The sequence below is a fragment of the Eumetopias jubatus genome, unplaced genomic scaffold (assembly GCF_037043125.1).
Source record: "Eumetopias jubatus isolate StellerSeaLion01/CBP00866 unplaced genomic scaffold, mEumJub1_p1.0 scaffold_14, whole genome shotgun sequence".
NCBI lineage: Eukaryota > Metazoa > Chordata > Mammalia > Carnivora > Otariidae > Eumetopias > Eumetopias jubatus.
Genome location: NW_028274820.1, coordinates 54,163,400 through 54,190,283, shown reverse-complemented (window position 1 = coordinate 54,190,283; position 26,884 = coordinate 54,163,400). Strand labels below are relative to the sequence as shown.

The window sequence follows — 26,884 nt, the reverse complement described above, 5'->3', positions numbered from 1 at the left end:
TGTATCTTGCCACAGAAACTGGAGTTAAAAGTTTACACAGACCTATACCTTTGAAACAAATAATACATTATATGTTAAAAAAAAAAAAGAAGAAGAAGATAGTAGGAAGGGAAAAATGAAGGGGGGGAAATCGGAAGGGGAGACGAACCATGAGAGACTATGGACTCTGAGAAACAAACTGAGGGTTCTAGAGGGGAGGGGGGTGGGGGGATGGGTTAGCCTGGTGATGGGTATTAAAGAGGGCACATACTGAATGGAGCACTGGGTGTTATATGCAAACAATAAATCATGGAACACTACATCAAAAACTAATGATGTCTTACACAATTCACAGCAAAAAAAAAATTACAATGAGAAGAAAAAAATTAATGATGTATGGTGATTAACCTAACATAATAAAATAAAATTTAAAAAAGTTTATATGAAAAAATTGTGTGTAATATATACATACCTGATAGGCTTCTACTACCAAATTATTGAGGTTTGCAGCCTTTGATTCTATTTCACCAGCAATGGTGCCAGGCAAGAGGGGTAGAAGATCCTAGAAAACATACCAATAATATTTACTTAATGACAGTAGTATACAGTGGCTCAGTAATCAACAAATATTAACAATTCTTAGAGTTATAAGTGGAAGGTGAGCCATTACATGAATAAAAAAATATAAGATACAAGAAAAATATAAGCAACCAAGTAGGGCACCAGACCATATACACCTGAAATGGGAGTGTGTATGTATACGTGCATGAGCGTGTATGGGTACACAAATTACACGTTGACCTAAAAACCCAATCAAAGTACAGACCAAGATTTCCCAAAGTATTTTCCATATTCCATGGAACATAGTTATCAAAAGGATTCTGAGGGCAAGTATTGCATATGGTTTCTTCCACTTAGATAATCAAAATGCACATTTGTAAAGGTTCAGAGAAGTCTTGGAAATAATTTAGCAGTATTTGTTGCAGCATTTCCAACATTTTAAAATTACAAAACCCTTTTCTCATGTAACATATGTAAATATTTTGCAGAACTAATGTTCTGTGGAGTGACCTTTAGGACATGTTGGCCCAGAATGGAGAAAAAAATCATTGTCACAAGTGGAAGCTTCATGGAGTGGGTACTCTTGATGGATGTCACTTAACAATTATGGAGAAAACTCTAGGTATTTCTAAGTGAGAAAATGAGAATTAGCAAAGGCTTAAAGGTTTACCTGAGTTCTAGATGAAGTAAGAAAAGACAAGAACCAGTCTGACTGGAGTGAAGACTGAATATTTTTAAGGAATCAGATTATGTAAAGTCTTAAAATCCATTTATACACTCATTTTACCATTCACAGGTATTATTAAGTTCCTGTTGTATGCCAGTCACTACTTGGACATTAACAATTTGGTATCTTAGGTAATAGGGAAAATGTATCACTCACAGATTTTTAAAAGCCATTTATCTAACCTTTATTAAGTAACTATTATGTACCACTTGGCAGTTTCCATCCTTAAGGATCTCACAGGTATATAAATGACAATTTCAAAAAACAATGTACATATGAAGTAACAGAGATATGCACAGACCCTGATGAGAGGGATGCCCAGCAAGTGTTTGAGGGCTGAGGAAGGCTGTCAGGGATGGTTTCCTAGAGGAGGTGACTCATGAACTGTATCTTAAAGGATGACTAAGAGTGAGCCAAGTAATGAGGGAAAGAGACTCCCAGGCAAGGGGGAGAGGTAGCAAGAACAAAGGCAAAAAGGAAAGAAAGAACCTGGTGAGTGTGTATGCACAGGAGACTTAAAAGCATGGCTAGAGGGACAAGTGTAAGGCAAGAATAATGGGGGACAAGAGAGGCAAGCAGGGACCAGATGGTTTCATATGCCACATTAAAGATTTTTAAATCAGAGAGAACCACTGGAATATTTTGCTCTAGGGAGAACTTTGGTCACAATTGTGATTTAATAGATCATCTTGCAGACAGGTATAGGATGCATTTGGGAGACAGGTTTGGAGGCTGTTACAACCCAGATGAAGGTAGTTGATAAAAATATCTCTGGGCAGCCAAAGTAGGTGACTGCAAAGACATACACAGGATTCTTGGCAAAACTTGTCAGGCTTTCTGAGCCTGTTGATTCATACTTTATACACAATTTAGTTAATAATAAACCTGGTTTATGGTTTTATCCATCAATGAAAATCTTTTTAAAGGAGTAGGGAGAAACTGCTAAAGCCAATAACAACATCAAGAAATAATACATAGCAGAGAAGGACAAGGCTAAAGTAGTAACAACCTGCACAATAATTTGAAATACAACTATTTTTTTCTCTCTATAGTAAAGTTTATTTTTTATTTAAGTTACACTCTCATTCTTTTTTTTTTCAAATTTTTATTTAAATTCTAGTTAGTTATCATACAGTGCAATATAGGTTCCAGGAGTAGAATTCAGTGATTCATCACTTACATACAACACCCAGTGCTCATCATATCAAGTGCCCTCCTAATATCCATCACCCACCTCCCTTCATCAACCCTCTGTTTGTTCTCTATCTTTAAGAGTCTCTTATGGTTTGTTTCCCTCTCTCTCTTTTACTTTTTTCCCCCTCCCACATGTTCATCATCATCAGTTTTTTATTTCTTAAATTCCACACATGAGTGAATTCATATGGTATTTGTCTTTCTCTGACTGATTTATCTCACTTAGCATAATACACTCTAGCTCCATCCATGGCATTGCAAATGTCAAGACTTCATTCTTTTTGATAGCTGAGTAATATTTCAGTGTGTGTGTGTGTGTGTGTGTGTGTGTGTGTGTATACAGACACCACATCTTCTTATTCATTCATCAGTCAGTGGACATTTGGGCTCTTTCCATAGTTTGGCTATTGTTGATAATGTTGCTATAAACATTGGGGTGCATATACCCCTTTGAATCTGTATTTTTATATCCTTTGGGTAAATACCTAGTAGTACAATTGCTGGATCCCACAGTACTTCTATTTTTAACTTTTTGAGGAACCTCCATACTGTTTTCCAGAGTGGCTACACCAGTTTGTATTCCTGAAATTCAATAATTAAGCTGAGAGGTAAAGAGCACAGGACTTAAGCTGTTAGGAAAGTTTGGCCAAGAATATAACCTCTCTGAATGTGTTTCCTTATCTTTAAAATGGGCTTTAAATTGGTAATACTTCCCTCATTGTTATGAGTATTACATGAGTTAATGTTAATAAACTCAGGGCCTGACAATAGTGTTCAATAAGTGGAATCTGTGACTTTGTTAACAAAGTAGCTTGGGCATTTAATTTGGGCTAGAGACCTACTTCTGTGAATATTAATGGTTATTACATTAAAAAGGGGTTCCATGGTATACCAATTTGGGAATTGATTAAAGTTTCACTGAAGATTTCTAAGGGAAGAAGTGGCATGATTAAAGTGGTGCTTTCAGATGAGATACACAGTGGTCAGGTATTGGGGAAATAGGTGGAGGGAACACCAACTTTGTGGCTAATGCAAACAGATTCAAGCACTTGTTGAAGATGAAAGAAAATGTAGTTTCTCTGAAGTATTAAAAGAAGTAAGTAAAGGACAGTGGGAGTGGAAAGAAGAAGCAGAGACAACAAAGGAGATGGAGATCCACTGAACAGACATGTGCAATAAAAATTAGGGTATGACAATGTCATGAAAATGAAGAAAAGAGAGTTTCCTGGAAATAGGACCCTAGAAGACTGCAAAAAGAATATGACAACGGGGTCCCAGAAGCAGTTTTTTGTTGGAAGTGGGTCGCACGATGCTGCCAGAGTGACATGGCTGCAAACATCTCTTCTGTTTGTGGGTCTCATCTAGCCTGAAGGATTGTGGACAAAACCAGTATTAGTCTTATGTAGCAAAGCTCTGACTGGGTCAGCCACTTCGGTGGCTCCTCTTGTTCCTTTACTAGATCACCTAGACCAAATCTAGGTATGTTGTTACTATTGAAAACTAAGCTGATGTTCCCCAACCCAATCTATTATAAGAATATGCCCATGGACCAGAACAGAAGCAGAAATCCAGACATGAAAGGTGTAGTTGGAGTGTGAGCTATTTTTTACCTGATAAAATTCTTCTCCATTATTGTCACAGTCAGTACCACACTAAGTATCAGTCCCCACACTTGGTTCAAGGTATTACATAGAATGTATATGTAAATGCTAATTTAAGACACTGTGTGGTATACATTAGTTAATACATTATTAAATTCAGAGTGTACAAAGTACAATAACTCTAGAATCCTTGCCTGGGGATCTAAAGAAGTATTCTAATTTCAACTACCGATGCAAACATTTTCATTTTTATTTTTTGGGAATTAACGTACCTTATACCAATGAAACTGTTTTCCTTGAACTGCAAAGATGACATTAATGTTGTTGTCTATTAACTTTTCAGAAAGTTGGCCTAGTGAGGGATGTTCCTGCAAAGGATAATAAAAAAAAAGAAGGGAGTGAAATATAGTAGCTCAATCCCACACATACCTAAACTTCCATTATGAGGAAAACCGTATGACTGACATAAAAATGTAGTGTGTTTGGAAGGATTATGGTTTTATTGAAGGCATTTAAACTCCTTAAAAAAATAAGATCAACATCAATGTATTAGGATATTTTCTAGACAAAGCCCCATAAAAACCTTTAACTCAGAAAAATGAAGAGGGCTGATTCAATGTTGTGCAAAGTGTGTTCAGCACCTAACTGTGGCCTCACAGTTATATAACTGAAAGATAATGTACCATTCAGAAATAGAGACACATTAGTGACAATCATATTCTGAAATTTAGTACAAGTGCTGAAATGCAAATATATGCATGTATAAGCATAAATACATAGATATTCAATATATAACACGAGATAGTATAAACTTTATTTAGAAGCAGAAAATCCTGTATTCAAATCCCAGGCTGTCACTTTATGATAAAAATTCTATCTTAGCTCCATCCTCTGTAACACATCAATGGTTTCTGCCTTCCATGATTGCAAGCAAGATTGAAAAGATACCAATCGTATGTGATCTATTTAGTGCAGCTTCTTACATATAGTAGGTGCTCAAAACTAATAGCAACTATCATGATTTTTATTTCCAATAGTTTATACAAGATGTATACAGATCTCTCAACTTGTCAGTATACTTAACCTTTTGGTCATGTGATATATTATAAATCTCTTTTACTTTGATAAATAAAACTTAGGCACAGCCAACTGTGACATTCTTTCTGTTAGTGAGAAAGCTGGGGAAGAGTAGGAGAACGGGTATACAATTTAGTAAATATGAGAAATCAGCCAACTATGGAATGGTATCTAAAGTTATATAGTTAGACATGGTACTTAATATTTTTTCCTTCTAAAATTCTCTTCCAGAAATTAAAGTGATCTCAAATAACAACTTCATAACTAGACACTTCTCGGAGGGATGATGTCAAACTTCACCTACAGTGGTCCTCACCTGTTCACTGTTGCTTAGTTGCATTAGCTAAGTTGCAAATTAGGATCATGTGACTAAGCCTAATTAGTATCATGTGATTCAAGTTCAAATAACTATAGTTTTTACTCCTCCTTTCACCCTCCAATGCTAATTGTGTTTTCTTTACGGAGAAATTTTGCTAAACCATCTTGGTTAACATTTCTGTATTTGGGCAAACTATGTGAACTTAGTAAAAGAGCTAATTTAACTAGAGTTTCCCTTATAGCCTAAGTTCTGAGACCCACATATTAAACTTACATACATAGATATAAGATATAGCCTTGGGTTTAAAAATACTATCACTCACATGAGTAACTGCTAGGATCTGATTATCTGTGCCCTCCTCTCCAAATTCATATGTTGAAATCCTAACCTCTAAGGTGATGGTGTTAGGAAGTGGGCCTTTGGGAGATGATTAGATCATGAAGGTGGAGTCCTCATGAATGGGATTAGTGCCCTTACAAAAGAGGGCCAGTGGAGAAAGCCACCTTGCCCCTTCCACTGCGTGAGGTGGTGGAAACATTACAGCTAGAAGGTATCTTGTATGAACTAGAAAGGAGGCTCTCACAGATCCTGAATCTGCCAGTGCCTTGATCTTAGACTTAGCAAACTCTAGAACTGTAAGGAATAAATTTTTATTGTTTATAAGTCACACAGTTTATGGAGTTTTGTTACAGCAGCCTGAATGGACTAAGATAGTAACCATAACAAATATGTTTTATTTCTATATAATCTATATATTGTTCTGGTAGAAACAAATCAAATTTTCATGAACTTCATTTAATGTGATATGAAACTAATTTATGAAGAGGCTAAAGAAGTATTACCACATGGATTTGCATAAGAAAAATTCTGCCCAGAGCAATTCTTAAGAATATAATTTTAGAGTAATAGAAAATCAATTCCCAAATATAAATTCTGCCAGATAAATTCTTATGCCTTGCTCCTGATACCATGTATACTCTTAAAATAGATTTATGACAGTTTCCATAATGCTAGTAAATTAAAGAGAACAAGTCAAGGAAGGGTAAATCTAGTTGTACTGGGAATATTTTTTTAATGGCAACAACTACTTTTGAAATATTTTTGTTTTGACAAAAAAATCAGTTTGCCAAGCATTCCCCCTTAATTTTAAAAACCATTCATATTTTAAGGAAAATTTAATCCATATGTTTTTTAACTAGTTTATACTTAACTCACATAAAATCAGTATTTAAAGAACAGTCCAAAATGTAAGCAGCTTTTGGAGCCTTCTTAATCTCTTTCCCCTTTTCAAAAACAGGAAGTCACATTGATGAAAAGTACACAAAATTTAAATCTAAAAAGTTCTAGTTTGGTCAGAAGCTCATTAAGAAGGTCAACTGGATTTTTAAATTTAAAAGAACACTTTTTTTTTTAAACCCGAGGAAAAAATCTGTTTTAAGAGAAAATTCCAGCTACTTCGAGGCAGATTTGTTAAAATTACAAATGTTTAACAGATGTTTTAATAAACCACTGTTGACAGGAGAACTGTGGATTAATGGCCATTTATGAAGCCCCTTCCCCTTTCCTCCATGAAGCATATTATCTTTTAAATATTTTATCTTTTATGTCTTGTATTTCACTAGCAGAACGCTCCCTCTCCGCCAGCTGTCCTATTCTGGTGACGTCACTCCTTTTCATCTCTAACTCCCCCTCTGTCTAACCCATTACATATTGTTTCTCTAAACTCTGAAAATAATTAACAGAGATAACAGGCATTTCAGGGGCAAAAGGGAGAAGGGGAAGCAATGTACCAAGACAGCTGCTAAGTATTTAAGGGCAAGAGAATTCCTTTCACATTTTTCTTATTCACCAACACCTTCCCGGTGACTTGTGGGAAATAACTTCTAAATGTCAGAAGGGAAGAGGAGGTAAGAAAGATTCACTGGGAGCGATTCCAGTTAAAGAGATAATCGTGTAAAGGTATATGGGAGAATTTTAATAATGTGCATAAATAGGGACCAAAACAAGAAGTGTTTAAGATTCTCTTCATAAAACTGAACCTCATAGTAAAAATTTTTATAAGCTAATAGAGAATTTGTAGTATTAAATATAAGATGAAAAAAAAACCCAATGTCTTGTTAAATAAAACACTCAATTATCTGGATAATTTTTTTACAGTTCATTTTTTAGAAGAAAAACAACATAAAAGCAATCTGCTAGCAGAGATTTATTTAAAGATGAAGACTTGAAACTCTGTGTTGTCAGTCCCCATCTCATTGCAATAGCGTATTTTCTATTTGCATAGTTGCACAGTATTAATCACATAGCCCAGGGTTTCTCGTCAGTGGCATTAGTGACATTTTGGGCTGAGTGTTCCATATTGTGGGTGCACTGTGCTTGGCTGGTGCACTGCAGGATATTTAGCAACATCCCTGGCCTCTACCTACTAGATGCCAGTATCTCCTGCCTTCTGCAGTTGTTGTAACAACCAAAATGTCTCTAGAGATGGACATGTCCTCTGGGGAGACAAAAATCACTCCACTTGAGAACCATACCAAGAGCAGAGGCCCTAGAAACAGACCACCTGGGCTCTAATGCCTGGTTCTGCAATGACTAGCTCTGTAACACCGGATAATTGTTGTAATCTTTCTGTGATCCAGGATCTATAAAACAGGTATAAATACTAGTACATACCTCTCATAGTTATGGTGGAGATTAAATGAGTTAATATGTATAAAGTCTTTCACTTATCATTCTGTAGTTATTAAATCCAGATTAATGGTGAGTGGGGGCTCATTCCTGATGTCACACTGCTTGCCATTTACCATAGGCACCACTACGTAGGGCTCTGTGACCACAGACTAATTCCTGATCCCTTTATACCCCCATTTTCTCATTCATAAAATGGAGGTAGTAGCAATATCTATACCTCACTGTGATGTTGGGTGATGTTATATAATGTAATGGGCAAATACCACAGGACTTAATAAAAGACAGCTTTCAGGAAAATACTGCTTAGTGAAAGACATTTGGAGGCCATTACTAAAGGCTAGGTGTTGGGCTCTACTTGGATATGCTTTGTTTGACTTGCTTCATTTGTTACACCTTTGTACCTGGCCCCTCAAGTGTTTGAATTTGTAGCTCCTGCCAAACACTGTATCATTGTAATCACGACATCCCAGTTGCTGAAGGAAGGGGATCGACTAATAATTTTTATAAGTTTTTCAATGAAAGTGGTTATAAAAAGTTTTCTGCTTAAATGATTGAACTGAAACATGTCATTTAATGGGAACATTCTATATAAATATTTTCATCACGTTTGGTTTTTACTGTGTCACTTTTGCAAACCATCACTTTTTTTTCAGAGTTCATTTTCAGAGTCATTATAAAAGCAGTGCCAGCCCAGGTGTTTCCATGTGCAACCTCTGCTTTCAGCTTAAAGGAAAAAAATAAACTAAATATTGTTGGCAGAGATCATTCCCTGGCTATTTTTCTTTGAGCATGAGAAACCTTCGAATTAAGTCTATTCTAAAGTTATTGAAGTCATTACTGTTGTTATGGCATTTAAAATTTAAAACAGTTAAGAGAGCAATAAGCTGAAATCAGGCATTTTGTTAGTTTTTAAAGTTGTAACAATATTTTTAAAAAACTCAACTGCACCTGGACTTAAAACACGACTTAAAACTTTCTAGGTGCATTCTACCTAGTTGACATTTCCTTTACTTTTCTGATTGTGCACGTTATTACCCAAAGGTGCTTAGTGAAAGACATTTCTCTAAACCGGCCTTATCTCTTTAATTAATTTTAGAAGTTATGTTTTATGTAGTGTTAAGCGGAGAAAAAAAGTAAATAAGGTGAAAAGTATTATATGCTTTAGGTGAGCCATATTAGAATTACTGTTATTCTCATAATTACAAATCAGTGATTTCCATGAAACTAAATAAATACTAATTCCCTTAAAAGGATGGTTTTGGTTTAGATGGCCTCTCCATTTGACTTTAAATAGTTATTGTGCAGTTAAACCTCAGTCTGTGACAAAAGGTAGTAGATTTGGGGGTTAGTCGAGATTTGTTTTTCATTAGATATAGGATTCAGTATCATGCAAAATTAGGACTACCATATAAACTTGGCCTTAAGAAGTACATTTTTAAGTGCTCAAAACATTTAGAATAATAATTATTTGGGGAAGACTTCAGAGCTGAATATGCTTAAAACTATTTTTTTAGGGGCGCCTGGGTGGCTCAGTTGGTTGGGCGACTGCCTTCGGCTTGGGTCATGATCCTGGAGTCCCGGGATTGAGTCGCGCGTCGGGCTGCCTGCTTGGCGAGGAGCCTGCTTCTCCCTCTAACCCTCCCCCCTCTCATGTCCTCTCTCTCTCTCTCATTCTCGCTCTCTCAAATAAATAAACCTTTAACAACAACAACAAAAAACTATTTTTTTAAATGACTCTCAATTTAGCTTTCCTTCAGTGTCACCAAAATCACTTGCATTCACTGGCTTTCTGAAAAGCAGCCGGTACTCGGTCAGTATGAAAACTGTGGTGTAGGGGGAAAGCTGGAGCTCTGGGAATCAAGTATCCTGGGCAAGATGTTTACCTTCCCTCTCCACTTCATCCATCCTGAATGGCTATGATGATGCTGACTCTGTCAAGTTGATAGGGAGAGTTAATGAGCTAAGATATGTGGAGGGTCCAGCACATCATGTAATTCAGGGTCAGTAGTAATAAATGGAAGCAGCCAGCACAGCATCAGATTAAAGCACAGCAATGGGTTCTGGTATTGGATAGCTTAGGTGTGGATTTTGACGGATATTTGTATTATCTCAGTGACCTTGCGTAAATGAATCTGAGGTCTCTTAAGTTTCAGCTTCCTTATTTATAACATGGCTTATGGTGAAGACTAAATGAGATAAACAATATGCTCAGCACTGTGTTAGTGCAAAATAAGTGCTCAATGAATTAACATTTTTATTAATATGTGTCTGAGACAAAGAAGGTGAGAAGCAGAAAAAAAGACATTTAACACTTTCTGAAGTTATTTCTAAGTTATTTCTTATAGAGCAGCAAAAATGATTAACAAGTCTTTTTACTAAAAGATTAAAATTGTCACCTTACATGGAATGCTGTCTAATAACAACATTAATTATAAATGAGTCTCCCAGACATTTGCAAATGTCAGAAATAACCCTTTCAGAAAAAAAGGAACACAAATATAATAACTTTAACTTTTGTTAACTCAGCAGTGTTATGGATTAAACTAGTCAAGTATCCTCTCAGGCTCCCTTTCTTCATCTGCAGTTCTGGAAAAACTGAATATAATTCCAAGTAGCTGAGATACATGGTGAAAAAGAAGGCTTCCTACAGAAGTTGAATGTCCGACTCTTGATTTCTGCTCAGGTCATGATCTCAGGGTTGTGAGATCCAGCCCTGCCTTGGGCTTGGCCCTGAGCATGGAGTCTGCTTCAGATTCTCTCTCCCCCTCTCCCTCTCCCCCTACCCCCGCTCACATGGGCTGCTGGGCTCACCGGCTTGCACTCTCTCTTAAAAAAAAAAAAAAAAAGAAGAAGAAGAAGGCGGCTTCCTACATGGCTCACTGTAAGTGAGTAGCATGTTAAACATGTTATATGAGAAGTCACAAAGCAGAATATTGACTGTTTTTTACCCATCAGGAAGCAAAACTCTTTAGTAATGCCTAATAAACCTTCTGCAATTCAGCTTCCATCCTCTAAGGTGGTGACCAATTCCGCAGCTAGTATATCCAAAGGAGCTGCAGGGGAGGGAGTAAACTATGAGGCCAGCAGTAAGGGGAATCTGAGGAGTTACATGATAGGAGGGGTGAAGAATCCCTGACCATGATAGGATGAGGCACAAAAAAAGCTAAGTCCAGAAAGAAATACCAAAGCTAAGCTACTAAATTGGTTTAGGAGTATGGTAGGGTGTTGTCTATTTGCATGTCCCTATCCAGAGCAGAGTCACAGCAGCCTTTGAAAATCCATTAATAAGGGTTCACTGCATGACTGGTGTGCCTCTTCCAAAGATTTGCTCCTTGGCTCCCTTTCACCGTTACTAGAGACTTTTGTATTATTCTTGGCCTCTGCCAAGGATGGGGTAAATGTTGTAAGGAAGGCTCTGAGTGAGGTTGAGAATCACCCTGGAGGAGCTGGGTGGGCAGACAGGTTGAAATTCCAGACCCTCAGTATTAATAACCTTCTTCTACACTATTAATGATTTTTATACTAATATCTACTGTATTAGAAAGAATTCCATTATTTTAAGCTGCCATTATTACTGAATAAATTATAAAACTATATTACTCAAATTTTCATTCTGGACCTTGGAGAAAAAGCAGGGGAAAATATAATTTATTCAACAGTATAACATTATTTTCCAATGGCCATATACTAATACATAATAATGTGTAAAGAGAAACTATTTTAAATTACATCTTATTTATTCATGTGAACCAAATTATGTGCTTTATGTCTTCCATAAGTAAGACTGCAACCAGGAAATTAGAGCAGAAATTATGCCAAGGACTTCAGCACTCTAGCTCTTGTACTTTTCCCTTGAGACATTGTGGCAAAGATTTTAATGTAAGATTGAACTGGATTGAGCCCCAGCTCTGCTATTAGTAACTTTTTAGCTCTCTGTCCTTAGTAAACTTACTTAAGGACTTCTACTCTGGTTTTGTTTTTTTTTTTTTTTAAGGATAATTATGACCACCCTACAGAGTTGCTGTGAAGATAAATTCGATAGTGTGTGAAGTGTTTTCTTTCTTTCTTTTTTTTTAAGATTTTATTTATTTATTTGACTGAGAGAGAGACAACGAGAGAGGGAACACAAGCAGGGGGAGTGGGAGAGGGAGAAGCAGGCTTCCCGCCAAGCAGGGAGCCCGATGCGGGGCTCGATCCCAGGACCCTGGGATCATGACCTGAGACGAAGGCAGACGCTTAACGACGGAGCCACCCAGGCGCCCCTATGCAGTGTTTTCTGTAGTGGTTTCAGTTAATAAAGGTAGTTGTTATTATTCTGGAATTCACATTGACCCTCATGAAATAGCTATGTGTACAAATAGTAGAACTCTGGCCCATGTAATTTAGTCATGTAGAAGGCCTTTTATCAGTTATTTCCTTTTATAAATAAAACAACCAGAGTTTTAGACCAAAAAGCTCAGATACCATTCAACATTACTGGTATTGGCTGCTGGAGATAAAGCCGGGAAGCGAGGTGTTTGATTGCTTATCTAACTTATACCTTCTTAAATTCCTCTATACTGGCCAAATAGGAGAGGGTGGAGATCATTTTAAAATAAGCAGGTAAATGTGCTTAGAGTCAGGTTCAGGGTAGCTTTGGATATAGGAAGTTTCAGAGCAGTAGCACATCTTGCAGACAGAAATGCATAGTCGAGGGATCAATCAAAATGCTTCAACTTCTTTTGTTTTAGGGCAGTGTCCCTGGAAATGAAGGGAATGAGAATTCTTAGGAAGAGGATCCCTTAAAACAAAGACCTGGGATAAATGAGATACAAATATTCTTCTACGGTGTTAACAAACACACTGCTCCTTGGTTTACTCAATAAACATCAGTGACATGTGGGAGGTTCGTTCTTTCAAGTGGGTGGAACAATGTTCAAGAAGGTTAATGAAGTTCATGATAGATTGTCCAAATTCCTGATGTCATAAGAGCCCAAACGCTGTGTAAAATTCTATCAGAATTATAATTTATTTCCATAAGGTTATATGGCATGGCCTATGTCTAAAATTATGAGAACATTTCTTTGCCATAAGGAATCTTTCCTAGATGTACAACAGTACCCTCTAAAATACAGTTATAAAGACATTTCAGGGACTTGGCAAAAATTCAAAAGGATAATGCACTGCAATTTGAGAAAATGTGATTCTTATTTTTTCTTTAAAAAAAAAAGCTTCTCCTTGTCTCACAATAAAATAGTTCCTCTTGACTCCTCCACTCCCTGGTAAATAATTAGAACTCTATCTCAATTTAAAAAGGTTAAATAAAAGGAAGGAAAGATAAGAAATGACTAAATTAAAGTGGGTGGGTCTACCAAAGTGAAATGTGGCTGAATAGAAGAGAATTAGCAAAGGGAAAGACTATTGGAATAATTCCAAATCCCAAAATTTAAAAATCAAACTCTAGTTAACCTTTTAAAATCTTAAAGTTTTGAGGCTGCTATCAAGAGGCTAAACCAACCAAGGGTTGAATTTGTTCTATGCAGTAACATACTTGCTCCTCTAGATTTGCAGTAAGTCTGGTAAGATGTCCCAGATTAAGTAAATTTAAACTATTTTAACTTGACTCATGGAACCACACAACTTTCAGCACAATTTATATGCTTCTAATATTGCAATTCTCAAACCGTGCAGGAGGTGTGTTGGTGCCTTTGTACACCCACCAGAGTGCCCTGAAATATTGTTAATTTTTAAAGTGATGATTTGGCATCTGTCAGGTAGCCATGAACTCCTAGCTGGTGGTAGTTTGTGGTTTTAAGATTACATTTAGCTGTGTTCCTTTGGATGACATCCTATCTTTGCAAAACTGGGCAGTTTGAAAATCAGTGTGGAACAGAAAATGAGGGTGGTGATGTCCAGTCTGATTCTAATGCTTAGGAAGTTCCTATTAGTAAGTTCATTACTAAGAATGACATATATATATACACATATATGTATTTTTTTGATGATTCATGTATATTATTTTTTAACTGGTTACTCTGTACTTAATAGTTAAGTTATTTGGACCTAACTACTTAATAACAGAACTGTCAGATTTTTTTTTTGCATATGAAAACCAGAGGAAAAAATTATTTAGACACTAAGGTACCAAGATCTGAGAAAGTTTGAAAGATTTTGTCCTAACATTCTGTGTAAATAGTTTCCATCAGAAATAATTGATGCTTTATACAGTTGATTTTCCACACATAGAGTTATAGCTAATGCTGGGAAAGATGTGGTTTCTAGGCGATCGTATTAAGTATATGATTCAGAGCTGAAGCTAACCCTCAGGAAGCAATCCAGATATCCACTGGTTTAAAAAAAGAGCCCCTAAATATAGATAAGCTTCAGAGGGAAGCAGTGAGGTCCAGAATATTGACAGCTGGCCTTGTTTTTATTCTTTTTTTTTTTTTCTTAATCTCTATTTAGTTGTACCTATTATACTATGAGGATTCTTCAGGCCAAATATCCTTTTCTTACCAATTCTTAATATGTGTTTAGATACCAACTCTGCAGAACTAATATGTATGTGTGTGTGTATGTGTGTGTGTGTGTGTGTGTGTGTATTTCCTTTTAAAGTTATTCACTTGTATAAAAAGTAAGCTCTTGTATCGCTTTTATTTTGACCTATTACACAATGCTTTTTAGCATATCAGAGAGCTAGCTACAGGATGTTGTTAAAGTGTTTTAACCTTATATCAATCAGCATTTATAGATTGCGTTATTCCATAACTTCTCTCTCATGGTTTATCCTGACTCTGTATCATGCTTGTTTAGGTAATTCCTTTGTACAAAAACAGCTGAATTGCCAATTTAAACTTACTTTTTAGCCAAAAGAGTCATAATGACTAAGAAGCTTTTGCTACATTACCATGCTTGTCGATCTGACGTAGATGTTGTTTTTCAGATGGCAGTTTCCGTCATTTGGCACCACTATGCCTGCCAATTTGCTATCAAGAGCAAGATGAGATGTCTGATCTGTCATCACCAGCAGCAATCTTTTAGCTTCTTTTCGCCATCCAATATGACTCTTAAAATAAACATGTAATTAGATCTTGTACAATAACATAGATCTGTACTGTGGTCTTTATCTCAAGAAACATTAAGTTTGAGTTTAACAAACATTAAGTCAGGCTGGAATGAAGTGCATAAATGCAATGCTGTTTCCTAAGTAGCGCTGAATTTTATTTGTATATCCTCTATTTTACCACAGCCATTTGACTGCACCAACTCCCAGCTAGAGATTTCTGGTGTTCCCCCAGAGGAAGAACAAGCCAAGTTTACAAAGTACAGAGCACCCAACACAACGTGGGTAGGAAAACAGGCTATTTCAGGCTCTTCCTTGGAAAGTGGTGAGTGAAAAGAGTACTCTTTTGGAAAAGATTTTCCAAGTGCATAAGTTATTTTTTCCCTTTCATATTTTCCTATTTATAACCCTCTTCCAATTTAGCCCCTCTGTCCTGAACACATACCAAAATGAGTAACATTGGTGAGGAATAAGCATTAGAAGAATGTATTCTTCTATATTATGTTTTCACTCTATAAATTAAAGAGAAAATAAAAATCTTAAATTCTGGAGAATTTTGCATCTAAGCAAAAACGCGATAATGGGAAACTTCTTACCTCACAGACAGCTGCCTGAAGCATGGCATCAAAACCTCCTTCAGGTGTATCTATATTTCCAGAGATCTTTTGTCTGTGAACTGCTTTTTCAAACTCAGTAATGTTCTCCGTCAAAGATAGCACATGGATGTATCCATGAGGAGGCATGCAATCTAAATTGTAGTCACTATATGGGAAAAGAAGAAATGCAAATTCTGTTTTGCTACGCTTCATTCAAAGATTCAAAATACTATTCACATTTAAATTGTGTGGTTTGGTGTAAGAAAGGAATATACATATATAAAAATAAACATATAAGTATATAAGATATAAATATATATAAATATAAACATATATTTATATATTTTATATTTATATATTAAATATTTATGTTTATATAAATATATTTTATTTATATGTGTATAAAAATATATTTTTGTCAAGGTAATTTTATTAGAGAAAATCTGTACTTTATAAAATCAGAGAAAAGTTCAATATTGGTGGATATTTCTTTGCAAGTAGGAAATAGGAATATAATGGTTTGGTGTCCAAAAACTAAAGAAGATTAAGCATGTTTAATATAGGACACCTAAAGAGCTTTTATTATGCTAATATACATGGTTAATTTTTAAGAGGAGATAAGAATTTGCAGTGATTTCCTATCGTATTTGACCACGGGGCAGCTGAAAAACACTTTTGGGCAACTGTTTTTAGGAATTTAGTGAAAATATTATACTATTGCTGGGTATTTAAAAATATTGTGCTAACTTTTTAAAGTGTTGCTTGGTGTGAAATTATTGATGAACAATCAGAGTTTATTAAAATTGTTTTGAGACTGCCATGATGTCCCAAGAAGTGAGAATCATTCCTCAGGCACATGAGCGTTTAAGGAGAAGGAACATGAAGCTCCATGAGATGTATTCATTCCAATAGTTAGCAGAGCTGTTTTGGTAGATGAGAGTGTGTACTGTACAAGTGATCTGGGCAATTCCTGGAAGTAGGAAAGATGATGTTAAAATGAAATGTTATATTAAGGAAGAACTGAACACATTTCTCTCTGAGAACTCAACAGGCTAATTAAGATACTGTCTGAGAAACTTGTATTTTTAAGGTCAGTTCTTGTTTCATAGTGCAGCATATGCTCTTTAGAATCGGACTTTCCAAATGATAAGAAAAGGGTCTCTTTCCAGAAAACAGACAAATTCTCCTCTTTCCAACTACCCTTCATGTCCTAGCTGAACTGTCTTTGAAGTCACATCTTAGGCAACATAATTATAAACAGTCACTACAGAGTAATGTAAAGATAGTTGCAGTACTGGCAACATTAAGTATTTTAAATTTGACAAACCTTAATTTAACAAATTTGGAGCCATCAAAAAGGACACATACAGAATTCTCAAACAGGTATTTATATGCATGGTGGCCTGAATATTGGGGGTTTATCCAAAATTACTAATATTACTTGTGGGTTTTTTGTGATGAAACTGAGTGATATTTGAAAAAACAAAATAAAAAGTCCAAGCTACCCAAAATCTCATAAGTTTTCAGATAGGAACATACCTCCTCTCCAAATATTTTCATTTCTCACTTAATAAAACAAAAATATAAAATTTAGTGAGTCCTTTATATAAAAACAAAGAGAGATTTTATAAGAAAAAATTTAATTTGGTATTATGAAGTCCACATCAACCCCTAGATACCTGCATTGATTATGAATCCTTTCTGGGTGGATGCTAATATATGGTGAAACTGTTTTATCAACATAGGAGCCAAATCCAAGGCGGAAATCACGGGAAAAATATGCCATTTTTCTAGATAAATCATTTCCAACGGAATTTAATTTTTCAATATTGTTATGCATTGATGCCGAGACATCAACCAGATAATAAAGATCCACAGGGTATTTCTTCAGAGGATGAATTTTCAGCATAAAATTAGCTTCAGCTTCTGGTTCAAAGAAAGACAGACATTATGTAGTATTCATTTTAAACATCTCAGGATAAGCTCTCAATGAATCAGTCACATTTTATATACAGAACAACTAGCACAAATTTGTGCATAATGAATGAAGTTAGGAATATCCTGGAATAATTTTAAGGCAATTTGAAAACCATGTCAGTTTATTAGTTCCAACTTCTACAATGCATTTCTCACAATTCTGTGGTGCAGATAGTGATAGTAACAAATGGACCAGCTCGATATAAATGTAATAGAGAATACATTTATCACCATATGAACCCGTACTTCCCTTAGTATCTAGGAAAAGAGCACAATATAGCAAGCAGCGTTCTATCTCAAGAGTAGGTGGCTGTCGTGGTTTGAAAGAGGTTTTTGGTTTGAAGAAAAGTAGAAAGGCATCTTAAGAAAAGTTACCTCTTGTTGGATGAAAGTACGAATTCATCCTTTTGGGTTAAGGCATATTTACATATGTGAAGTGAAAACTCTGGTACTGAGTAGTAGGTTAACCTGTCCAGGATATGTAGTACTTCATAATGAATTAGATGATGAGATCCTTCCCAACAGTTAGTCCTGAGAAGGAATGAGACAGCAGTCTAAAGAATTGTACCCAGCACTGCCACACTGGGGACCTGGGCAATGTAGGGAACAGCATTTGTCTAACACATAGTGGGTACTTGATAAACGTATGTTGAAGAGGGACCATGGAAGCAAAGGAACTAGACAAGAAGAGAGGGTCACCATGAGGAGAAATGTGGGAGCTTCCCAACAACTGTGTACACAATACCATTTTATTTAGTTCTCTGTGCATTATCATTTGATAGCTATTACAGTTTCGCTGACTGTATTCTTTATGCTGTGCCTTTTATTCCCATGACTTATTCCTTCCATAATTGGAAACCAGTTATATATGGTAAGCAGTCATCTCTTTAAATATGGGCAATTTGTGAATTTTACTTTTTTAAACAATAAAGTAAATGCTTTCTAAGTCATTGTCAGTGGAGAGTAATTTGAGTAGAACAATAATGAGCACCAATTTGTATGTACAATTGATAGCCTGATCTACCCATCAGAAGAATCCTGTTATTTATCAAGCCATATTTTAAGTCTTAATATGCTCAAGAATAGCAATATTTTCTTTTAAATTATTTTATAAATCAGATGTTTTTAAACCAGTTACAGAATGTATTCAAAATAAGGTTTATCTGGTATGTAATAATAATTATGGAAGAAATTACTCCTTCCTAATTTGCCTGTATATGCTGGAAACCCCTTTATTGTAACATTCAGTTTTTTGGCCCAAGAGTTTGGGAGGAGAAATTGGGAGATGTGAAAGCCACCCAGCCCACTCTCTCACTCCTTCCCTTTACGAGCTGGGCTGCCCCTAAAGAGCATATATTCGGCTCTGCTTTTCCAATGTCTGGTAAAAAGGCCTGTCCCTGTGGAAGTGTCTTGCAGTTTGGGTGGAGAAGTTCAATTCAGGAGAATGTCAGAATCTAGACAGAGCCAGATTGATAAGAAACAGAAATGGAGCATATTTGGGGAGTGTGGTTCATGTGTTTTAATATGTGGATCAGCTTACTCCTCTTCTGCTTCTGCTTCTGCTTCTTCTTCTTCTTCTTCTTCTTCTTCTTCTTCTTCTTCTTCACAAATTGTGTAGTTGCTTTTTAAATGTTGACTTGGGTATAAGGCTGAAGACCTAAGGCACTGGCCACATGGTGTTTTCATCTTGGTGATCATTACAGTTTATGGTGGCTCTGTCTAAGGATGAATTGCTGTGTGTTTTCATGGAGTTATTGAAAAATACACTAGATAGTTAGTATATTGTCCAGGTTGTTATAAAGTTGGTGGTTATCTTAGCCAACAGAAACTGCAAAGGCACAGTCCTTAGAGAACTAAGATATTCAGAGAGGTCCAACCAAATGTTAGCCCTACAAGGGCCCTCAGCACACACTAGCTGCTCTTAGCCTTGCAAGCAAATCTCCGTCTCACTGGCCTCAGCAAAGAAGATGGCTGTAAGGAAGCCTGCCAAACGATCAGGGCTGGAGGGTTTAGGCTGCGGTGGCTTGATTCTGAATTATATAAATGCTGGTCTCAGATATGTACCTGGGTCACTGGAAGACCTCAGCATGGGCTGAGGCCTCAGTAAGACAAAATTTTAATAAAGGGGAAAAGAGATTCTTTCCATACACAGGCCTTTTAGTCACTGCTGGAGAAAATGATAATTACCACTTCTAAACTGCAAGGCATTTGAGGCACCTTGGCGGCGAAGTTGGTTGAGTATTCGACTCTTGATTTCAGCTCAGGTAGTGACCTCAGGGTCATGAGATGGAGCCCTGAGTCTAGCTCCATGCTTAGAGGGAGTCTGCTCGAGATTCTCTCTCCCTTCTCCCATGGCCCCTCCCTCCTCTAAAATAAATGAATAAATCTTTTAAAAAATAATAAACTGCAAGGCACTTAAGGTTCCCATAAAGTTCTAACTTTAAGTCATCAGCTCAATGTAGGCAGCCCTAGATAGGCTGCCTTAACAAGCAAACCCCACTTTGCTTGTTAAGGAGGAAGCCAAGCTTGGATTATGGTGTTTTGCCCATGAGCTTGAGATATTCCAAGTATGCTTTCAAGCTGGCTCTTGATGGTTTCATTATATATGAAGAAGAAACCTTCTCAGAGGCAGTAGAAATACCTCTTTATGGGAACATGGACACTGTGTCCCCAGATAAAATCTCCATTCAGTTCATAATGGGGTGCCAACAACACAGGGCTCAAAAGGCAGATGACATTAATGTGATTTTGAATATATTGGACGAGAAAGAAACACATGTAAAAATAAGACTTAATATCTGTGAGGTTATCAATGTAGGCAGCAGTGTCATAAATACTACTCTGAGAGCAGATTCTTTTAGTGTCTATTTAAAATATTTACTCCAGTATTTGGTACACAGTAAATATATATGTGTTAGTAATTATCACTTAGTAATACCATTAGTATTACTAAACATCATTAGCATAAAAACTTTTCATTTATCTCTGAAGCTTCTGGGTTTGGTCAGGCATAGCCACTCATAAATGTGTTTAACTAAACTACATTTGAAGCACATTTTGATACATCATTTCAAAAGGTCCCCATATTTTAACCTTAGTGAGAAGCTCATTATCTATGAATTATTTCCTACAGAGTAGGAAAAACTTAGTTTCTCTGTTTGAGAGGAAAGAGTGTCACCTGGCTCCAAAATGTTTATGCCACGATTTATATTATCTCCAAGAAAGCTTCATTCTTATACCTTTTGAGATTCTAAAGGCTCAGATCCTTTTTTCCATCAATCAACTTCAAAGGGAAGTGGGTCTGTGACATAGAATAAGAAAGAGGACTTGGAGGAAAGCTGAGACCTACTTAGAACTTTTGCCAGTATTGGTTTGAATAGCCAAAGAATTGAAAGTAGTTAGAATGAGTTTAAAATCACTGAAATAATGGTGTGAACATCTCTGAAGACTTGGCTACAACCATGACTGGACATTAAGAAAAGATAACTAAAAATGTTCTGCATAAGATGAAATTGAAAAACCATAAGAAAATGTGGAAAACTGGTAGGAAGAAAGAACAGCCAAATTCTGTTCATTGTACTTGGGCCGGGGAAGGAGAAGGCCCAAAAATGAGATGGGTTTGAAACATCAAGGCACAGACTCCAGCACATTTCTGAATATCTGTGGGGGATAAAATGAGGGATATGTGCCAGGGGTGGAAGGGAAAGGATGCGTGATATCTGTATTTTTCTGGTTTTTAAAAAAATTTTGAATTTAGCAAGAATACCTGAAAAATCTTACATTTTAAGTTAAGCTGCACCAAATTAAAGGGAATTCTTTTGTTACGATATTAAAATGAATTGAGTTTGGAAGATTTTCTTAAATTAGTGAGGTATAAATTACACTAATCCTTATCGTATTACTTCTGAAGCACAATTGGAGAATTTCTTTCTCTCTTCTATCTTCCTAAAGATTTCATTTTGGTGTTCTTAGGGAATATCAAGTAGGATCAGTAGCTTCTTTCTGTTATTTTTCCATAAGATTGATAGGTAAAAATAAGAAAAAAAGTATATTTTAAGAAGTAAAAAGTGAAAGAAAATATCACTTTTAAATCTCATTTTAAATATATAAAATGGGGGCGCCTGGGTGTCTCAGTCGTTAGGCGTCTGCCTTCGGCTCAGGTCATGGTCCCAGGGTCCTGGGATCGAGCCCCGCATCGGGCTCCCTGCTCGGTGGGGAGTCTGCTTCTCCCTCTCCCACTCCCCTTGCTAGTGTTCCCTCTCTCGCTGTGTCTCTGTCAAATAAATAAAAAAAAAATCTTAATAAATAAATAAATATATAATAGAGTCCTACTAATATTCTTTAAAAAGTTTAATCAGTATCCATGAAAAAAATTTTAAATTCTTAATAGATGCTACATTGAAGGTAATGAATTTTTATAAGAAGTGATTATAAATAAATCACATCAAAATCAATATTAGAGAATAAATGCATTTTATAGTTAGGTATGTGTGGTATGTGTCATGGTAGAAAGGACTTCTATATTATGAGGAGTGATCGTTCTATATATCTGGAGTTGGTAAAATGTAACTTCATATATTATGCCTCAAAGCTGGCACATCTTTGATGCCATGTGTAGTTTTTAGATGAACTTATTAAATATAACTTAATAAGCATTTGTTATATATGCATATTATAAAATATAGTTCTGTCATGGCTACATTGGAAAGATGACTTAAACACATTAGATAATTACATTAATTTGCATACAGAAATTCAAACAGTAGTGGGAAAATGAATAAAATCAAGCCCCATAAGGATTGACATAGATATTGAGCATTTCTCTTTTCACTCTCCCACTCCTCATACTTCCTTCACTTACCATCATTTACCACCTTATGTTGAAGTCTCCCGCATCTTTATCCAACCTGTATCTCCTGCTGAACTGCAGCCTCATATATAATAAATAAGTCACCACCTCAATTTAAGATGTCTCAGTTTGAACTCAGTACCACACCTTCTACAGAGGGCAGCCACCCCTCTTACCCTGTTGCTTGAGCCACAGCCCAAGTGTCCCTGTGCTCATTGACACCAACCCCTGGGGACGCTACCTCCCATTATCCCTCATGTCTTTCCACTTCTCTCCTGCCTCATTACCATTACTGTCATTGCTTATCTATAGCACTGAAACAGTTAGACAACTTTTGAACTGTTAATTTTTAGTCTCAGGAGGATTCAACCAGCATTATATCTACAAAAAGGAACAAACTAAATTCATTTAAGTATATAAATTTAAATGTAACACACCAATAAAAAAAATGCACCCTTGTAAGTTTCAAATCCCAAGTTTTTAAAAAAAAGCAAGACATTTTGAAAGGATATAGTTACATTTATTAGGAGCAAATAATATATGATAAACTTCATGTATAAGCTACTGAAAAGTAATGTTTAGGGGCCCCTGGGTGGCTCATTCAGTTAAGCATCTGCTTTCAGCTCGGGTCAGGATCCCAGGGTCCTGAGATTGAGCCCTGCGGGGCTCTCCGCTCCACTCAGGGGGCAGAAAGCCTGTTTTTCTCCCTCTGCCTCTGCCTGCTGCTCCCCCTGCTTGTGCTCTCTCTCTGTCAAATAAATAAATAAAATCTTTAAAATAAAAGGTAATGTTTAGTTAGAAAAATAGGAAAATTTGTATGGAGAGGCATATCACACACAAAAAAAGAGAACGGAGATGGTTAATAAGCTTAGGAAGCTTCCTAGTACTAGGAAAAAAGGCAAAAGAAACAGGTAACAGTAGTTACACTTAAAAAACTGAAAAGATTGAAAAGAATGAGAAGGCAAGGTTGACTCATGAAAGCCTTAATTAGACATCCATTTTTCTTGTGAATGACCTGATAACATACATTAAAAACCTAAGTAAATTTGTATATATTTGACCTAGTAAATCTATTTATAAGAATGCATTCTAAATGAATGTTTTTTTATATAAAGATACATGCATAACAAGTATCATTGAAGGTTGTAAAAAACTTCATTCAGGTTGGATTGGAATTGACTTATATTTATTTGTTCATTTGGATTTTGTTACATTTATAGAGTATGTTTACAGAAAACTGTCACTGTTATAAGTATTGTCCTCCTAATCAGGAACATAAAACTCTTCTGCACTTTTTCATATCTTCTTCAAGGTTGCACAGTGGATCTTATACATTTTTTTTTTAATTTTTTTTTTATTTTTTTAATTTTTTTTATACATTTTTTAAAAAACTTTATCCCTAGACAGTTTACATTTTAGATTGCTGCTATGAATTGATCCTTTTTTTCATTATATTTAATATTACATAGGAAATTCATTGATTTGAATATTTTAAAAAACAACCTGACTTATTTATTTATTTATTTATTTATTTTTTAAGGTTTTACTTATTTAGTTGACAGAGACAGCGAGAGAGGGAACACAAGCAGGGGGAATGGGAGAGGGAGAAGCAGGCTTCCTGCAGAGCAGGGAGCCCGATGCAGGGCTCGATTCCAGGACTCTGAGATCATGACCCGAGCGGAAGGCAGTTGCTCAACCAACTGAGCTACCCAGGAGCCCCTCTATTTATTTATTTTTAAAAATATGTATACCTTGTTTATATAACGACGGCAGAAATTTATTTTTTATTTTTTATTTTTTTTAAAGTAAGCTCTAGGCCCAATGTGGGGCTCAAACTCATGACCCTGAGATCAAGAGTGTCATGCTTTACGGACTGAGCCAGCCAGGTGCCCCTGTTTTTTATTTTTAATTTTAAAAGTTAATTTTAGTTGATTTGCTTGGATTTACCAGAGACACATAATGATAATTTTGCTTTATCTTTTCAAAATGTTTATAACTTATATTTGGCTTTTTAGTCTAACTGCTTTTATATAAAACTTCCAGAAGGATTTTAATACATAGTAAAGAACTATTCTTCAGTTTTGGTTTTGGCAGAATGGACACTAAATTTTACTGTATGATTTTTCAGCATCTGTTGAGATAACAATATATATTTTTTTCCTTTTGGCATTATTTTTCTTATCACATATGATTTAATCTGGTTTCCTAAAATGTTAAGGATTTGATACTAGGGTTATGCTAACCTTGTACAGATTGGGTAGCTTCTAGGCCTTCTCTAAAAACTAATGGAAGAGTTTATGTAGCATAGGGATAATGCATTTCTTAATGTTTGGGTGAACATGAAATCATTTCTTCCCAAGAAAACATTAAGTACGCAATGTGGGTTTTTCTTTTACAATGCTCTTAATTTCTTTTATTTTTATTAGGTTTCTTAGGGATCTCCCTCTTCTTGAGCAATATTAGTCATATGTATTTTCCTTAAAATTAGGTATACTATCAATATTTATGCATTTTACCATAGATTTTTATGCTTAACATTTCTGTAGTCATTTTTTCTTTAATATTTGTTTCTTTGGTTATAACTGGGTTACTTTTTTCTTCTTTTCTAAATCAGCTTTGACAACAATTTATCTCTTTTTATTGGAGTTTGCAAAGAACCAACTCTTGGAATTATACATTAATTTTACCCTTTCATTTCTAGTTTGCATTTCATAATTATTTTCTTAACTTATGAATTCCTTTCTCTTGTTTTCCTTATGGCTATTTTCTTTTTGTTGCTCCTATATCTTAATTTGGATGCTTAGTTAATTTTTGCTCGTTCTTTAATAATAAAAGCACTTAAAGCTTTTAATTTTCCTGGGAGCAAATTTAATCACATCCCATATATTTTGATGTGTCTTGTTGTTATTGTAATTATTAAATAGTCTATGGCTAGAGTTTTGATTTATTCTTGGAGACAGACTATATTTAGGAAAAGCTTTTCTTAATTTGTTATTTAATATTTGTTTATCCTCTTATATTGATTTCAAAAGTTATTGCATAGCATACAGTGATATTGACCTATAAAAAGTTTCACTTTTTGGGATTAAGTTTTCTTGTTTAAGATATGATTAATATCTAAAAATATTCCATGGCCTTTGAAAATATTATTTTATATATCAGGTACTATGGACTCAATTGTTTTCCCTCCAAATTTATGTGTTGAAGCCCTAACCCATAATGTGATGGTGTTTGAAGATGGGGCCTTTGGGGGATAATTAGGTTTAGATGAGGTCAGGAGGATGGGGTCCTCATGATGAGATTAGTGCCCTTATGAGAAGGGATACCACAGAGCTCTTTCTCTGTCCCCCTCTCTCTGGGTGTGTCTCTCTCCCTCTCCAGGTACCAAATCAGCCAGTACCTTGATCTTAAACTTTCTAGCTTCCAGGACTGTGAGAAAATAAATTTCTGTTGTTTAAGCCACCTATTATACAGTATTTTGTTATGGTAGCAATAGAAGATAATGAATGGCATAATCTTACCAATCTAATTTCTTTCATTTTTGTGTATCCCTTTCCAACTGTTGCTTATATATGTCCACACTGGGCTGTTTTATATGGTGAAGAGCATAGTTTTAATTGGAAGCTGGGAATATGTCTAAAGCCAAGAAAGAAATAGACTTTGTTTTTCTGGTAATCTAAGAATCTGGAAGAAATAGCTCAGCTTTAGAAAAGGGAGGTCATGTGTCAATAATGGTTATTTAAAAATTTAATGAAAGGACAAGACCACCCAGAATGAAATAATGGGAGGCTTGAAGGAAATTGCATACTGCTGAAAACTAAATGCATCTAATTGACTGATGCTTACCTGTGTACCTGAACTTATCTTGCCATGTGTGGTTTGTACACTGGGATTCTCTAGCACCACAGGAAAATGAATAATTTCCAGTGGCCTACTACATGTGCCAAACTGTGGAATACAACGTGATAAAATGGCAAGTACAAAAGAAGTATAGGAGGAGAAATATGTGTTAATCTCAGGGGCCACCACAAAGTAGGTCAAGTTAATTATGATAATTACGAATTGTAGTTTTGTGTTTAAAATTTTATCACACAGGCTCTAAGGGCTTAGCTTAATTTACAGCTCTTACTAATTAATCAAGTAATCATGTCAACAAATACTTATGGAGTGCTTACTACAAGCCAGCACTCTGTGAGGCTTTGGAGAAACAGTGGAATAAAACAAGTTCTCTTTCTTCCAGAGCTGGCAATGGAATAGGAACACAATTACAC

At 35.7% G+C, this 26,884-nt stretch overlaps 1 protein-coding gene across 1 annotated transcript in view; it reads right to left on the bottom strand.

The window, feature by feature from the left end:
- The window catches only part of ITGB8 (integrin subunit beta 8), a 73,141-nt gene that overhangs the window by 12,807 nt on the left and 33,450 nt on the right, over positions 1–26,884 (bottom strand). Inside the window, exons 4-8 of the mRNA XM_088018426.1 lie at positions 17,467–17,713; positions 15,788–15,953; positions 15,036–15,194; positions 4,335–4,430; positions 452–541 (exon numbers count right to left, since the gene is read on the bottom strand). Coding sequence (XP_087874552.1) covers positions 452–541; positions 4,335–4,430; positions 15,036–15,194; positions 15,788–15,953; positions 17,467–17,713 — 758 coding nt within the window. The remainder of the gene's footprint in view (positions 1–451; positions 542–4,334; positions 4,431–15,035; positions 15,195–15,787; positions 15,954–17,466; positions 17,714–26,884) is intronic.